Genomic DNA, 15,967 nt, shown 5'->3' on the forward strand with positions numbered 1-15,967 from the left:
GTGAAACAGGGATCATACCCACCTCACATGATTGTTAGGACTCATTTCTTCATTGAAGATGAAAAGCACTATATAAATAGCAAGTGTTTTTACCCTCTGCCTGGCAGTCCTTCCCTCAACGCAGGAAATAAAGCAGACAGCCATTTTCGGTGTCTTTCAGTTCATTGGCCCATTAAGGCAGGGACTGTGTTATGTGTTTGGCTCAGCTCCCCTCCAGCACACGTTTATAGCACCATATAAAAGCGATCAGACATCTAGCATCTGAGTGGCATGGAAAAAAGCTCCCATTGCAGACAGACAACCCCTTGTGAGCTCAGAAGGGGGATTACCAACTCTCGTCAATTTCATTTTAAATCAATGCTGGGAGAGCATTTTAAGTAGCGCAGTGGGAGAGAATTGTGCTGGACTGCAAGGAGGCCATTCCTTCAGCAGGGAGAAGCAGGGGGTTTTGGGCAGGGAGTAGCAGAGGTCTAGAAAGTCTTTACAAAATCTAATGGTATCTTCTCCCAGACAGATTTTTCCCCTCCTCGCTATAATTTGTGCAATTTGGGGCATTCCTAAGGACAAATAAAGCTCCTCAGAAGTATTTTTATGTTCCAGGGCTAAGAGGCAGGCGAACCAGAGGCAGTAATAGCATCCAGAGGAGAATAAACTGCACACCCCAATTCCCATCAATTTGAACCCTGCCACCACACAGATCTCTTGAGGTCTGTCTACACTTGAAAGTTAAGCTGGATTAAGGTAGGGTGTAAAGCGCAATAACTCCCCGTGAACAGCTCACTATGTGAGAGCGGCCAGATGTGGAGTTAGTCAGAACAGTGAATCAGGAACAATTCCATGCATAGATAAGCCCTTAGTCTGGGGCCTAGTCTACACACACAAGTTGGACCACTAACTGTACTGGTATAGTTAAAGCAATACAGCCCCACTAGTGTGGTTGCAGTTATAGTAAGAGACAGTCATACTGGTGCAAGCTATACCAGTGTATGAAGCTTCATAGGACTCGGGAAGGGGAATAAATGACACTGGCATAAGGAACCTTTCCACCAGTATAACTGCATCCACAGGAGGGGTTGTCCTGGTAAAACTGTATCTGTTAAAAAAAAATCACACCCCTAGGAGACCTAGTAAGACCAGTACGCAAATTGTGTAGAGCAGGCTCTCCTACTGGAAAAGAGTCCCAATCCTGCAAGTTCTCTTGACATCTTTGAAGGTCTGAGTACCATCACCTCCCACAGCTGAAGGCCCTACCTTTGAAAGTGATGACTGCTTTGGGGGTAGTTCCGGGCCACAGGAGCCACCACAGACAATAAATGGCAGGAGCGGCGTTGAAAAGCTCTTTGTTCTGTGTTTGTACAGCGCCTGGCACAACAGGTCCTGGCCCCTAGGCACTACTGCAACAAACAACAACAACGATAATTCACATGGCATTTTATTGCAGTGATCTTTCTAAGTATAAACTGTTTACTGAAGCTTAAAGCCCTTCATGATTTTGGCCCCTACAAATGAAAACAAAAACTCAAATACACATTGGCAAGAAAAGGGAGCTAATTATCCTGTTTGTCATTTAAGTCAAGCAGCCCAATTCCACACTGTGTAGGAACCGTGCACTGGATAGGACTCAGACATCAAGCTACGCGTCACAAAAGAACAGGACCCCACAGTGAGAGAAAGGAAGTGTGGGCAATGGTTCTGTTAAATGCTTAATCTTTGGCAAGGGAGTCAGGTTTGAAATGCCAGCACTCGGGCACAGGAATCGGAACAGCTGTCAATACAAATGCTGCATCACTTGCCGCTTTGGAGACTAAGGAGCGTACGAGGTAAGATGTCACTAAGCTACTGTGGGGGAAACAAGGAAGCAAGCCCCATAAGGCCGGCTGAGGGGGAATAAACATTTTCAGATGCCTGACAACTGGGACAGCATCCTTCCAGGGTGGCAGGAGAGCACAGTTTGGGGACTGAAGTACCGTTTTATCAACCAGAGACAAGAGCAGCCATAGCTGTTTGGCTGGCAAGGGCAGAAAACATTTTTGGTGCCTCCTGAGTGACAGAGGGAAAAACGGTGGCCAATCAGAGCTGAACAGCACAGCAGGGCAGCCCCCCACAAAAGTTGGTGCCTAGGGTAACCGCCCTTGTCACCCACCCCTAGAACTGGCCCTGACCCTGGCAGGAGATGAGGGGCAGAGGACACTTGTTCTCCTGAAAAAGAGAGTTACCATACAATGTAATTTACGATGCTGGCCTTCCTTTTATGTGGCGTGCCCCCTGGTGGCAATATAATGTAACCAATGTTTTTGGCAGGGACATCTAAATTGTTTTGTGGACTGGAGACTGCAATCAAAGCGACTGACAGCAGGGCTTCTGCCACACGTGTTCACAGCCCGATTCCACCTGTCCATGTTGCTCCCTCGTTCTCAGGCACTTCACGTTGGTTACACAGCGGGGAGACGAAATGGAATGGGTTTATCCTTTCTGTCAGAGGACCTACATATCCAGGCGAGAGGGGCTGATTGTTCGCTCCCGGTGACTTGTTTCCAGCCTTCCCTCGCTACCTTCAGGCAAAGAACCGTCCCAAGGCGTCACAACATGCGAGTCGCAGCCATCGTGAGGAAGTCTTCATAGCTGAGCCGCACGCTGCCTACCCTGCCGGTATCCTTCTCCTGGAAAGCGTCGGTGATGCTCTGGAGCTGGGAGCAGAGCTGAATGAAGCTATCCAGCTGGATGGTGGAGTTGGAAGCCCTCTGAGAGTAACGGGCCAGCAGCAGCTGGGTGAACTGGGGGCTCAGGTTGTATCCCATCTGGGACAGAGCTGGGAGTAAAGAAACCAAGATAAAATAAACCCCTCGGGCGACGGACCCCTTCCCCTGGGGAGATCAGTCCATCCTCCCCTCTCAGAATATGCAGAGGCGTTTCCCCTCTCTGATGCCAGAGTGCTATTTAAAAGCACAGCTGATCACAACGCAGGCAGTGCTTTCTGAGTACTAGCAATATAAACTGAAGTGCAAGTTCCAGATCCTCCCCTTGCCTCCCACAGACAGTTAAATCTCAGCAGCTCATCAGATAAAGTGGGCCTTTAGCGATGTGCCATCCAGGCAGTTATTTTGCAGAGGCGGAAGGGGGCGGAGCGTTTCCTGGAAAAAAAGCAGCTAGTTTGCTCTGACACCTACAGCCATCGGACTAATGCACACACCTGACAGGGAAGAATCACGGCAAAAGGGGACTGGCTGCACAGCCTCTGCAGCCACGACTTCCGAGTGGGAGCCTCTCCACGTATCAGAGGCAGGAGCACAGGGATCTGCTGGAACAACTCCTGCTTTCCAAGCACGGGGAAGCGTTAGCCACAGAAGGTGTAACTGCACCACTTCCACGGAGCTCACTTAAAGCTAAACAAGCACAGTGCATTCATAACACAGCGAAGGTAGCTGTCACACTGCAGGAGGGGACGGCTGTAATTATTTCAGTAGGAGACAACCAAGCCAGGACCGACCTGTTGATTTGTCCACCATTGCCTTGAACTGACGCAACCGAAGCAGTTGTCATACAGGTTTGGACACAGCCCCCTGACCAGACACCATATGGTTTCAGAGAGCAGCTAGTAGGGACAGGAACCACAATGGGTACTGTGCGGTCATGCCTGAGGATGCTGCCACCCGCTTGCTCTCCACAATCTGCCACATTCCCTCTCGTCTCACCTTGCTGCAGCTCACTGAAGTTGATGGAACCGGACCGGTCTCTGTCGTACTGCTGAAAGAGGTTCTTCCATTGCTGGATGAAGCGCCACAAGGCCGAGAACGCAAAGACATCGATCCGTCCCGACTTCGTTTTATCAAACATGTCTGCCAAGGAACCAACAGCAAGAGCAGGGCCGTGAGGGGTGATCCAGAAAGAGCGCCATACACGTCCACAGCGCCTCCCATCAGAAGCTCTCAAAGAGCTTTACAAACATGCCACATCCCAGGGAAGTTTGTCATTCCGCACTGCTCAGATAAGGTTTGGGAACTTGCCTAAAGGCAAGTCTACGTTACGGGACTTAATCGACCTAATTTACGCAACTCCAGCTACGTGAATAACGAAGCTGGAGTTAGTGTAGCTTAGGTCAACCTTTTGCGGTGTCTACACCGCGCTGGGTCGACAGGAGAAACTCTCCCGTCAACTTACCTTACGCGTCTCATTGCGGTGAAGTACCGGAGTTGATGGGAGAGCGATCTGTGGTCGATTTAGTGGGTCTTCACTAGACCCGCTAAATCGACTGCCTGTGAATCAATCGCTGCAGCATAGATCCCCGGTAAGTGTAGACATGCCATGAGCCCACACTGCCACCTCCCAAAGCTCTCCCCATTAGGAGCTATGGAGCAAATCTAATCACAGGAACAGAATTCATAATGGGAAAGCACTATACTGATCAAAATGTTGGCATTTATGTTACGGGGCCTTCAGGCAATGGCATCAAAACCTTTACCCTCAGGGTATCGCAGCGAGCGTGGAAACTGTTAGGAATTCAGTTTGCCATAGCAAGCGGTTTGGATTTTTCTGTCTATCCTTTGTTTGCTGCCCTCCTTAACAGTCAAACCATCCTTAGAAAGAGGAGCTAGACACACAGGACAATGGGCGGGGGACTATCCTCAGCTGCCATGCAGCACTCAGCTTGTAGAAGTGCTAAACAATCAGCTAGCTCAGGGCATTACAAAAAGCTGCTGGGGAAGTTCCAGCTTCCAAGACAGCATAAATTGTTGCACTGTGAGCTTCGGCTCCAGCATCTTACTCCTCTTCTGCTCTTCCAGTCACTACCAAGTGGGGCATGAAGGTTTGCCCAGTCCCTCACAGCTGCCATCCCTAATCTGAAACAATCAGCCCGCCTGCCATTCACATCGCTTTTGCGAAGTAAATGTTTTGCCAAGGGGGGAAATACACGGCTGCTGTACACTTGACCTAGGATTCACCCTATTAGATCCAAATTCAACGCACAAAGAGCTGGATTTTTTCCAACATTACAAAGCAAACCCCGCAGAGTTCAGCACAATATGCAATGTCTGTTCTAGTACAGATTGCAGCTCATGAGCAATTTAAAGGGGAAAAAAAACCATCTGGACTCACTTATCATCATAAGGCAGGTCTCATCATTAAATGCAGACCAGTTGGAGTTGACCAGGGCCTGCTTGAGTTCTTTGATGGAGATGTAGCCACTGTGATCAGCATCCACTGTCTGGAACCAAGAAAAGGCCTCCGGGTCCACGCCGGGTGGCATGTTACCTGTCAGGAGGAACAGGATAAAGGCTCACACAATCCACTAGAGAAATGACAGCTTGCTAGTCACTAAGCAAAGCAGCGTTTGTCTGGACCTACTAGACCCTCTTCACCACTAACAGCTGGGAGTCAGCACAGGAACCCTGCAAAAAGCCAGACAGCAAGTGCCGAGGGACTGGTTACAGCTGATCGGCCACAAGGAGAGGCTGAGTCAGCTTTTCCAGTCTAAATGCGTTTTTATGGCCACGTGATCTAGCCTGTGGAAGCAGGTTCATAATGGCCGAAACTTGGCATGCAAGGTCTTGTCAAAATAGAGAGAAGCAAATTAGATCTCTTCAGCTGGTTTGTAAATGGAGCGCAAACAAATGGAAGCTGGGGCCTTTCAGCAGGATAAACCCAACCAGTTTCAGGGGAGACAGATGTGCGACTATAAAGTTTTATTTCTACCGTTTGGAGTTGCAGCTTCTTCAGCATTTTTCCTCCATGTTGGAGCCTTAAATAATGAACCGGAACATTTTTCTGAACAGCAGTTTAATTGAAATGAACGATTCAGTTAAATGCCACAGCTCCCATTCTCCTGGGCAAGGCATATTGTTCAAGTGGCCCCCAGACATATGCCCCAGACCTTTGAATGACAGTTAGCACATGTCTAGGCATTGTCACCTGAAAGGTTCTTTACAAACAAAGAACAACCCTGGGAGTTTGGTCATTACCCTCATTTTACAGGTGGGGAAACTGAGGTACGTAGCGGTGGAAGGCTATTCCCTTGGCCAACTGGGTGTTGGGGTCTGAGCTGGTATTTGGAGTCAGGAGTCTCTGGATCCCTGTCCTGTGCTCAGATCATAACTCTCAGCTAAAGGAAAGTGCCATGTCAGCACCGGAGCCAACATCTTCATTTAAAAACAGCCTCAAGTGTTTGCTTAAAGATAACAGCATGGCAGCTAGCACTGGGGAATCCTGGCAGCAGATGGCTGCCTGGCCAAGGGGAAAGGAATATCCATCTTGGAAACCTCTCAAGAACCCAAAGGACGGCAGCTTGCTAGTTACGACTGCACCAAAGGCAGGGCTCTTTCTCCCCCTGCATCCCACATGCACACGGCCTTCCTCCGTCACTGAAGGCAGCCAACTAGCGTTGTGAGACGCTCCATAAGCAAGTTTGTGCGAAGGAATGAACTGCTCCGCCAGCACAATGGAGAACATGTGCAGGGAGGCGGGATCATTCCATCACATTCTTTTCTACTCACCAGCAGGAGCCCCGGCTCCATAGGGTCCTGGCTGAGGGGCACCATAGGGATTGGTAGATGGCTGCCCATAAGGCCCTCCTGGGGCTGGGCCTCCTGCATAAGGTCCCCCAGGAGCTCCAGATGGTGCCCCGCCAGGGGTGGGATGCCCATAAGCCCCTCCACCAGATGGTGGCCCATAGGGGCCTCCAGGGGCTGGGCCGCCATAGGAACCACCAGGAGGCACCCCACCTCCATACTGGCCTCCGGAATAGTAACCGCCCTGCGGGGCGCCTGGGGCTGGCCCTGCTGATCCGGGGTAACCCTGTGGGAGGAGAAGGGGGAAAATAAAACAGGTTGACAGCCCAGAGAGAGCAGAACACACTAGAAAGCACAAACAGCCGCTGCAAGGGGCCAACCCCCCAGAGCCCCCGGTACAGCTGCACATACAACCAGCAATCCTCCAGACTGCTCGCAGCACCCCCGCCTCTTGGCTATACAGCGTGCCAGCAACTCTGGATTACCAGAGTTTATAACTAAAATCCTCCAAGACACGGACTCCCCCTACCCAGCTTCAGTTGAGCCCAAAGGGAAGTTTTTGAAACAAACCCTGTTCAGCAGGGTAGGGAGGGGGAGAGAGCGCACGGCAAACACCAAGCAATCAGCTAAGTAAGCTGAAGGGACCTTGAAGACCCCGGTATGGTAATTTAGGGTTAAATTGGATTATCTGAGGCTTACACTCCCACTGGGCATTATTTTAGGGCATTTGGGGAGTGTAAAGCATAGAGCGAACCAGCCCAGCAGCTTTTCCTGCTCTGGGTTTTCCCCCAGAAATACCAGATTTAATGTTCTGCACTGGCATGAAGTTCTCTGTAACAAACCGTAGCTGCTGTCCCATTCAGACCAGGGCACTCCAATCCTGGGAAACCAGCTCCCCATGAGTCCTGCCATCCTAGGTTCCCTGCACAGCCCGATAACAGGTAGCTACCAGGACTGTAAATTGGCCTTCTCAGAGCATCATCTGACAAATCCTTCATGCTACACCAACAGGCGTGCAGTAGTGTTAAGAACACCACACAGCGGGTCAGACCAGAACACGCCGGAGGCCAGTTGGTAAGAGTACTGCCCAGCATGAGAGAGTTTACGTTTGGATTTTCAGAAGCTCCCAAGACAGCGAGATGCCTCGCTCCCACTGATGTTCCCAACTCCCTTCAGCACCTTTGAAAATCCCAGTTTTCATGTTTGTGACAGTTGGTGGCCTGACAGCCATGGACCCCGAACCCACAGACCTGGTACAAAAGCCTAACACACCCTGCTCTTCCACCCGCGCGCTGTAGCTGCGACCTGCAGGAGTCTCCTCTAGGGAGGAGAGCGGAATTTAGTCTCCAGGGTCTAATTCAGTCTTTGGTTTCTCGGCCACCTGGGGAGCCAATCAGTGCTGTTTTTGTGATGCAGCCACCTGCCCATCAGGCACCAGGCAGAGACCACAACAGAAGGGTTTGTGCCTGTAATCCTAGCTGAGAAAGACTCACCGAACAAATGCCCTCGCAGTTATGTAAACAACAAGGACCTTGCACCTTCCTGGGAAAGGTGAATCCTTTTAAAGCAGCCAAAAGTAAACCCCCTTCCTTTCAGCAATGAGCCTTCATTAAACCAGACTCTTACCTAGGGTTGTCCACACACAAAAGCCCTTGACCCTAGGTTTGTCCACACACAAAAGCCCTTGGAGGTGCTTTGAATGTGGACTAGCTTACCCAGCTGGGGGCATAGGTTAGAGCCCAGGTTCTGCTTTAACTCAGGTTGTAACCCACCCTCTACTGTTCTCCAATGCCCTCCCAGAATTCCCTTAGGACCATATTTTCCTGCCCTTCTACCTACTCCCTCCTGCATCAGAAGGCATCTGAGCTTTTAAATACACCAGTTCACATTTAAACCCCACATCAGCCACACCCTGCTGCATTTCTACATGGCACTTGAAGAGAGGTGCCATCCTGGAGAGCCTCATCTCAATGCGCTATTAGCCGGCCACGGGCTCACACAACAGTGCTGCCCAAACAACATAGGCTATGCCCCCTGAAGCCCAAGCACTTCACCTGACTTAGAGCTATGCCAGTGTGGCCGCAGCTACGTGGGTATGACCCGAGTGTGGATGCTCACAGCCAGGCTAGTCTCCAGTGAAGATATACCTGTAAGTCAAACACAGTCACCTGACTCCCAGGTTCAGGGCATTATTCCTTGGATCGCACTGGCTCCCCAATGAGGGGCAGCCGAGACAGCCGAAGGATACAAACCCTAGGCAGCCTGAGGTGGGGGCGTTCAGCCTATTCCCAAGAGAAGCAACCCCAGCCAGTAAGGGAAGAGGAACAAGACTCAACAGAGCCCCTCCCCTTCACAGCCAAGCTTTATCCCCACCCCACCCACATCCTTATAAATTCACTGTTTAGGGCTGTAAACAGCTGACCTCAGAAAAGGCAACTCACAACTGAGATTACAGGAAACGTTGTACACTTTAGCACCGCACAGTTTCAGGTCTTCTGAAAATCATGGAATGAGCCTGATTCCAGGGCAGGTGGTCAGGTCCCTTTCTGAAAGGCAGGTCCCTTTAACGTGTCTCAACCTGAGCCCCCCCAAAATGGAGGCAGCCAAAATCACTCGTCGCTTTTGAAAATCTTGTCCTTTCATACTCTGTTCCCTCCTGCTACCGCACCGGGCACCAACTAGGTGCTGTTGTCCATGCCAAAGGCGGTTGCATTTTAGTGGCACTGCTGGAGTGTGTAAAGCCCTTGGGATCTTTTGGGGCAAACAGCAATTGAGAATTTCAGTGGAAGGCGCCAGGGCTGCCAGCTGTCACAACATTTACACCGAGGGGACCTTTAACGGGGAAGCCCAGTCAGCTTGGGGGCCTGCAAAACAACATTGTAGCGCTGTGTTGTGACATTCTGACAGGCGATTGTCCAGAGCCACTTGAGGGCCTGTTGAGTTTTGGGACAGATCTGGTTGGGGGGTGGGGAAGAGGCAGGGGAGCAGACATGTTAAATGGTGCTGACATCTGAATCATCACCCTCTCCACTTCCACCCACTTGCCCAAGCACCTTGGTGCCAACACGCCCTGTGGTGCCCCCAGAGCCACTCTATCAGTCCCCACTCTGCCTCTGGTGATGGCACCCCCCTTGACACCAGCCTGGAGCCACCCTGCCATGCCATCTGGGTGACACCCGGACATTGGGGCTCCACTGTACCCCAGGCTAACCCCCCCCAGCACCAGCCCCCCTTCTGCACGGGCATCCACGACTGCCCCAATGCCACCCCCCAGCACCAACCTCACAGGCCATCACCGGCCCCCAGCCCCACCAATGGCACCTCCACCACAACCCCACCCCCCTCCTGCACTGCCCCCCCAGCCCTCCCGACCCCCCCGCACTGCCCCCCAGCCCCACCAATGGCACCTCCACCACAACCCCACCAACCCCCTCCTGCACTGCCCCCCAGCCCTCCTGCCCCCCCCGCACTGCCCCCCAGCCCCACCAATGGCACCTCCACCACAACCCCACCCCCCTCCTGCACTGCCCCCCCAGCCCTCCCGCCCCCCCCGCACTGCCCCCCCAGCCCCACCAATGGCACCTCCACCACAACCCCACCAACCCCCTCCTGCACTGCCCCCCAGCCCTCCTGCCCCCCCGCACTGCCCCCCAGCCCCACCAATGGCACCTCCCCCCCAACCCCCTCCCGCCCCGCCCCCCAGCTCTCCCAGAGGCTCCCAGCCGGGGGGCGGAGGCTCCCCTAGGGCCGGGCCTAGCCGCAGAGCCCCGAGCAGGCCGCAGCCCCGCCCCGGCGTTGGCCAGGCCGCCCCGCGCGCGCTCACCTGCCCGTACTGGTAGCCGGCCATGGCGTTCTCGGACCGGGGGAGCTCGCCGCCTCCGCCCCGCCCCGCCCCGCCCGCGCTGTGAGCGCAGCTTCCCTCCCCACCCTCCGGATTCGCTGATTGGTTGCCGGTCTCTTAGGCGAGCGTCGACTGGCTTCTACTGGATGTCAGTCAGGTAGCTCCGCCCAGAGTGAGATCATGTGACTGGGGGCGTGGGAGGGGCTCTTAAAGGGCCAGCAGAGAGTGCGCCCTTAGGCCTAGCAAGAGAGAGAGTGTGGCTCCCCTCCCCACCGCTGAGCTGCCTGCCATTGGCCCCGCCCCCTCAAACCCCGCCCCTGTGCCCCTCTGCTCCGCTCCCTGTGTCCCGCCCCTGTCTCTGGCCCCATAGCCCTGCCCCTCTGCCCCGCCCCCGTCTCTGCCCCTGTGTCCCACCCCCGTCTCTGGCCCCATAGCCCTGCCCCTCTGCCTCACCCCCGTCTCTGCCCCTGTGTCCCGCCCCTGTCTCTGGCCCCATAGCCCTGCCCCTCTGCCCCACCCCCGTCTCTGCCCCTGTGTCCCGCCCCTGTCTCTGGCCCCATAGCCCTGCCCCTCTGCCCCACCCCCGTCTCTGCCCCTGTGTCCCGCCCCTGTCTCTGGCCCCATAGCCCTGCCCCTCTGCCCCACCCCCGTCTCTGCCCCTGTGTCCCGCCCCTGTCTCTGGCCCCATAGCCCTGCCCCTCTGCCCCACCCCCGTCTCTGCCCCTGTGTCCCGCCCCTGTCTCTGGCCCCATAGCCCTGCCCCTCTGCCCCGCCCCCGTCTCTGCCCCTGTGTCCCACCCCCGTCTCTGGCCCCATAGCCCTGCCCCTCTGCCTCACCCCCGTCTCTGCCCCTGTGTCCCGCCCCTGTCTCTGGCCCCATAGCCCTGCCCCTCTGCCCCACCCCCGTCTCTGCCCCTGTGTCCCGCCCCTGTCTCTGGCCCCATAGCCCTGCCCCTCTGCCCCACCCCCGTCTCTGCCCCTGTGTCCCGCCCCTGTCTCTGGCCCCATAGCCCTGCCCCTCTGCCCCACCCCCGTCTCTGCCCCTGTGTCCCGCCCCTGTCTCTGGCCCCATAGCCCTGCCCCTCTGCCCCACCCCCGTCTCTGCCCCTGTGTCCCGCCCCTGTCTCTGGCCCCATAGCCCTGCCCCTCTGCCCCACCCCCGTCTCTGCCCCTGTGTCCCGCCCCTGTCTCTGGCCCCATAGCCCTGCCCCTCTGCCACGCCCCCGTCTCTACCCCTGTGTCCCGCCCCTGTCTCTGGCCCCATAGTCCTGCCCCTGTCTCTGGCCCCATAGTCCTGCCCCTCTGCCCCACCCCCGTCTCTGCCCCTGTCTCTGGCCCCATAGCTCTGCCCTTATGCCCCTGTGCCCTGCCCCCTGTCTCTGGCCCCATGGCCCTGCCTCCTCTGCCCCGCTCCCTGTCTCTGGCCCCATAGCCCTGCCCCTGTCTCTGGCCCCAGGGCCCTGCCCCTATGTCCCACCCCTGTCTCTGGCCCCATGGCCTTGCCTCCTCTGCCCCACCCCCTGCCCCTTAGTGTTTGCCCCATGCTCTGTCCTGCCTGGCCCAGGCCCTTGCCCCCAAATCAATGGGTTATTGAAGGGATCCTCTCTGAGTTAATGGAGGAGCTGGGTGGCAAGAGGCCTAGTGCTGGGTCAGAAGGGTGGGGGGCAAGGATGGCTCAAGCTGGGAGGGCGTCTCCATTCAGTGTGTTCCCTCCTCTCCTGCTCACCCCACCCCACTCCTGGCTCTGCTGCTCTTACACCCTCGCTCTCTCTGGCAGCATCCGATCCCAGCTTCTCATCCTCATTCTGGGACTGGCCTGCGGCTGGGCAGAGCTCCTTAGCGGGGTGCTAAATAATCCCAATCGCAAGCTGGGGAGAGGGCTAAGGCCTGAGAGGCAGTGTACTGTACTGCAGGGAACAAACCATTCTCTGTTAGCCCCAAGCAGAGAGACTGGAGGATCTGAGGGGTCACCTCCATTTCTAACAGCAGTGATTCTTAGGCTTGGCCTTAAAGCCATTCGCCCCCTCCCGAGGTGAAGGATGAGCATGTTTAGTCCTTGGTACCGTGCTGCAATTATCAGCGCTGGTTTCAGCAGGCTGCCAGCCCTCGCCAGATTGCAATGGATAATGTGTTGATGAAAGAAGTTGCTGGCACTCACTCCTAGCTCAGTGATGGAGTGATACCCCACGGGCTGTCAGTCACTGCTCTGAGATACCCAGAGAGATGTGTAAGCTTCCATAGTAACCCCCTTCCCTGCTCTAGCCATGCCCGCTGACCCATGCCAAAGGGCACCACTGCTTCCAAGCTGGTTGCTTAGAAATGATGAATGCCTGTTAGAACTAGATCAAATCCAGAAGTCTACATTTGAGTTGGGGAGCTGAGCGCAGGCTGCAGCTTTAACTAAAGGAAACACAAAGAGACAGTTCTGTTGCAGCGCTGGCCTTCCCTATTTGAAGTGGTGCGAGGAGCCAATTTACGCGCTGTTTATCAAGACCATTAGTGACACGAAGACACTGTCTCCCAGACATGTGAGAAATGAACAGCTGACATTTGGAAGGCAGTGGCTGAGAGACACACGCTGGGTTCAATTTTAAATACTGTGCCTCAGGAAATTGCTCCTGTTACCGCTAACGAGAGGAATGGGAATTCTGCTGGGCTCCGGGGCTGCTCGTTTACTCAAGCACATCAATACTTAACAACCTGATTTTGTTCACCCCACCTTATGGAACAGTAAATATGCAGACTCTGGGCTCTTTTCACTGGGGACAGCAATCTGGCTAATGGAGTTCCTAAGACCCACTCTTCCTATGTGCTTGTTACCTATTTGTATTCTGGCTTAGCTCAATGGATGCTGCTGGGCAGAAGTTTGGGCTGTTCTGGGGGATGGATGCTAACAACAGACAGCAAGGACCAACTGTAACCATGTATCCTTTATGCAGAGTTGGAGAAACTTCCCCTTACGGTCTTGCGCACACTATGGTTGCAAACCTATACACACAGCTGTTGCTGGGGCCAGTTTGGCTCCCCCAGTCTTCCTACCCAGGGGGTCCTGGGACTCTTGTGTTCCCCATTGTTACCAGTTTATAAAACTATCCTCGACAACTCTGCTAGGGTTAGGTTATAGCCTGGTTCTTAGGAAAAAGTCATTGCTACTTAAAACCATGGTACGTTGCTATATGAAACAGCGTTTAGTTCTGTTGGTGAAATCAATGGCCAGTAGGAGCCTACATACTTTTGAGGATCTGGGCCTGACTTCTTATTCATGACAGACAGAACTGTTGATGGATGGTACAAATGATTTTCTTACATCCTTAAGAGAAGATGACAAATACTAACAGGAAGGGAATATATCAGTACATGGGTTCCTGGTCCAGATGCCAGATATTCCATTGAGAATACAAACTGCCGGGGTGTCTTCCAACCTTTTGAGCTCCATCCACTTCTAGTACATACTCTGGGGCTAGTTTTATCTATGGTTGGGGGAAGGACAAACCAGTAGAATTTCAGCTCTTACTGTCCCCAGGGTGATAGACAAAAGTGCTCAAGATTTATATATATATAGTTGCTTTAAAAATGCGGACAAAGTTTGGGCAGGAATGTTTTATTATTTTCTGTTTGTTTGCTCACCAGATTCAACCTGCTTCAGTGAGGAAAGCAGCCCTCCCTTTCGCACACTGAGCTGAAAAGTGGTAACTGACTGCTCAGACATTGTATTTTAATAGTTGGAAACCGGTCTAGCACTTAGCAACCCAGTCATGATTTTTAGGTTAGACGCTTGTTTTTCCACCAAACGAAAATGTTGGGCTTTAAGTTAAAGGCCAGCACGATTGCTCCGCTTCATGGCTATGAGAAGATGCACAGAGGCCTTGAAAAATGGCTTGGTGATCCAGCTTGCTTGCTCTTATTTTTCCCTAGAATGACTCTATGCTGAGGGCCAAGACTTTGTGCAGGAGCTCTCTCTAACGCAAGAGCGACATTGGCACCAGGACAAGGAGATGGCTGACGGCACATATGCTGCTGGCACGTTACAAATGAAAGGAGCAGCAGAACATGCACTGCAACACAAACGAAAGGCACACGGGGGCAGAAGGAGAGTTGTCTCAGTCATGTGAACGGGGATATGTCATTTCACAAACGATGGAGGTGGGATCTGGAATCTTGCCTGAAGTTCCCACCCCATAACAGCTGAGGCTACTCAGAGGCGTGACAGTTAAAAATACCCTTCCTTCCCTCGCCCTCCCCTCTTTTTCTGCCTCAGTGCCCAAAGTGCTGGTGATGAGCAGGTATTGAAAGACTAATAATTAATTAAAAAGACAGAAGAAGCTAGAGAAGACACAGGAAGGTGCAGGCTTGGCTAGGGCAATGATAAGCAAAGACACCATCATGAAATGGATTTTGGCTGACCACAGATGGCAGTGTCCAATTCCCTTTACAAACACAAGAAGAGACGCGCACACACACACGCACACACACACCCTCATGAGAGACTTAACCCCACTGGAAATCGAAAGAAAAAAATATTAACAGCAATAAAAAAATCATTCACGACCAGTCGCGAGGCCCGAGCTTTGGTCATTCCCAATGGAGTCCTTTGTGAAAATGCCCTACAGATCCGCTCAGCCTAGGGGTCCTTTCATACTTTTGGGCTCGTACATAGGCTGCTCAAGGGGCATCATGCTGAAGCAATCGGAAGGGTTACAATGCCCGGTCTTTCCAGGCTGCCCTGTAGCTCCCGGTGGTCCAGGAACGCCTGGGATGCCTTGCTGTCCCATAGGCCCAGGCGGACCCAGCTTGCCATATCCTGGTGGCCCTTGGGGACCTGAAGAGGAGAAACAAGAAAGGGAAGAGAGGAGCTGAGAAGGCTGTTTGTGCAAAGCCAAACCCAGATGCTTGACTGGCTGGTTCTTGCACACGTGCTCAGGGTCTAACTGATCGCTATATGCGAGGTCAGGAAGGAATTTTCTCCAGGTCAGCCTGGCAGTGAGCTTTGGGTTTTTTTCCCCCGTCCTCTGCAGCGTGTGGGTGCGGGTCACTGGCCAGGATTATCTGGGTCTATCTCACTTGCTCATTTCCCTGCCATTGTGGTGGCCTCGGGCACCGGGGCACCTCGGTCCCTCCCGTTTTCTGCCTGTGGCACATAACAGCTACGTCTCCCATGGGTGGTGACGCATTGGTCTCATTTCAGTTGTTGGGTTCAGTGCTGGTGGCCTGTGAGATCCGGGTCAGACTAGAGGATCTGGTGATCCCGTCTGGCCTTAAACTCTCTGACTCCGTTAAAGCTGACCCACCGCAGTTCAGATAGTTTGGATGGAAAGGCTTTGGTCTGAGACCCTCAGTCTGTCTCCCATTGTTGGGAGAAGCTGAATCAGGAGGAGATTTCCCCCTGAAGCACTGGGCGTCTATCGCCATCCGTGTCCCTGCAGCAGGAAGGGCTAACGAGTTGGCCTTAAAAATGCTGAACCAATTGGGTCCCTGTTGTGATGCGTGCAGGGGTCTTACCGGGCGCCCCCGGCGGGCCGCTTTCTCCCACAAGGCCAATGCCTTTCTCTCCCTTTTCTCCTTTGGCGCCGGGCTCACCTGGAATGCGAGAGCGCAGTAAGAAACCCCATCCGCAGAGCATAAT

General features: G+C 53.7%; 2 protein-coding genes across 2 annotated transcripts in view; both read right to left on the reverse strand.

The window, feature by feature from the left end:
• Positions 1-1,422: 1,422 nt before the first annotated feature.
• Positions 1,423-10,374, reverse strand: PEF1 (penta-EF-hand domain containing 1). The gene is made up of 5 exons (XM_065421711.1): positions 10,327-10,374; positions 6,489-6,789; positions 5,095-5,250; positions 3,693-3,836; positions 1,423-2,809 (listed from the first exon to the last, which is right to left on the reverse strand). Exons 1-5 carry the CDS (start codon positions 10,348-10,350, stop codon positions 2,580-2,582), a joined length of 855 nt encoding a protein of 284 aa, XP_065277783.1. The 5' UTR covers positions 10,351-10,374; the 3' UTR covers positions 1,423-2,579.
• Positions 10,375-14,960: 4,586 nt separating this feature from the next.
• Positions 14,961-15,967, reverse strand: part of COL16A1 (collagen type XVI alpha 1 chain) — an 84,374-nt gene continuing 83,367 nt past the window's right edge. Inside the window, exons 70-71 of the mRNA XM_065421757.1 lie at positions 15,844-15,921; positions 14,961-15,163 (exon numbers count right to left, since the gene is read on the reverse strand). Of these exons, the coding sequence (XP_065277829.1) occupies positions 14,961-15,163; positions 15,844-15,921 (281 nt within the window). The remainder of the gene's footprint in view (positions 15,164-15,843; positions 15,922-15,967) is intronic.

This window comes from Emys orbicularis, chromosome 23 (genome assembly GCF_028017835.1).
Source record: "Emys orbicularis isolate rEmyOrb1 chromosome 23, rEmyOrb1.hap1, whole genome shotgun sequence".
Lineage (NCBI taxonomy): Eukaryota > Metazoa > Chordata > Testudines > Emydidae > Emys > Emys orbicularis.

Excerpts from the sequence above, each read along its gene's own strand:
- PEF1 (XM_065421711.1), bottom strand. The coding sequence starts at position 10,350 with ATGGCCGGCTACCAGTACGGGCAG. Across the intron at positions 6,790-10,326 it reads CCGGCTACCAGTACGGGCAG|GGTTACCCCGGATCAGCAGG; the intron begins GTGAGCGCGCGC and ends CTCCTCCCACAG. Across the intron at positions 3,837-5,094 it reads GACCTGCCTTATGATGATAA|ACATGTTTGATAAAACGAAG; the intron begins GTGAGTCCAGAT and ends GTTCCTTGGCAG.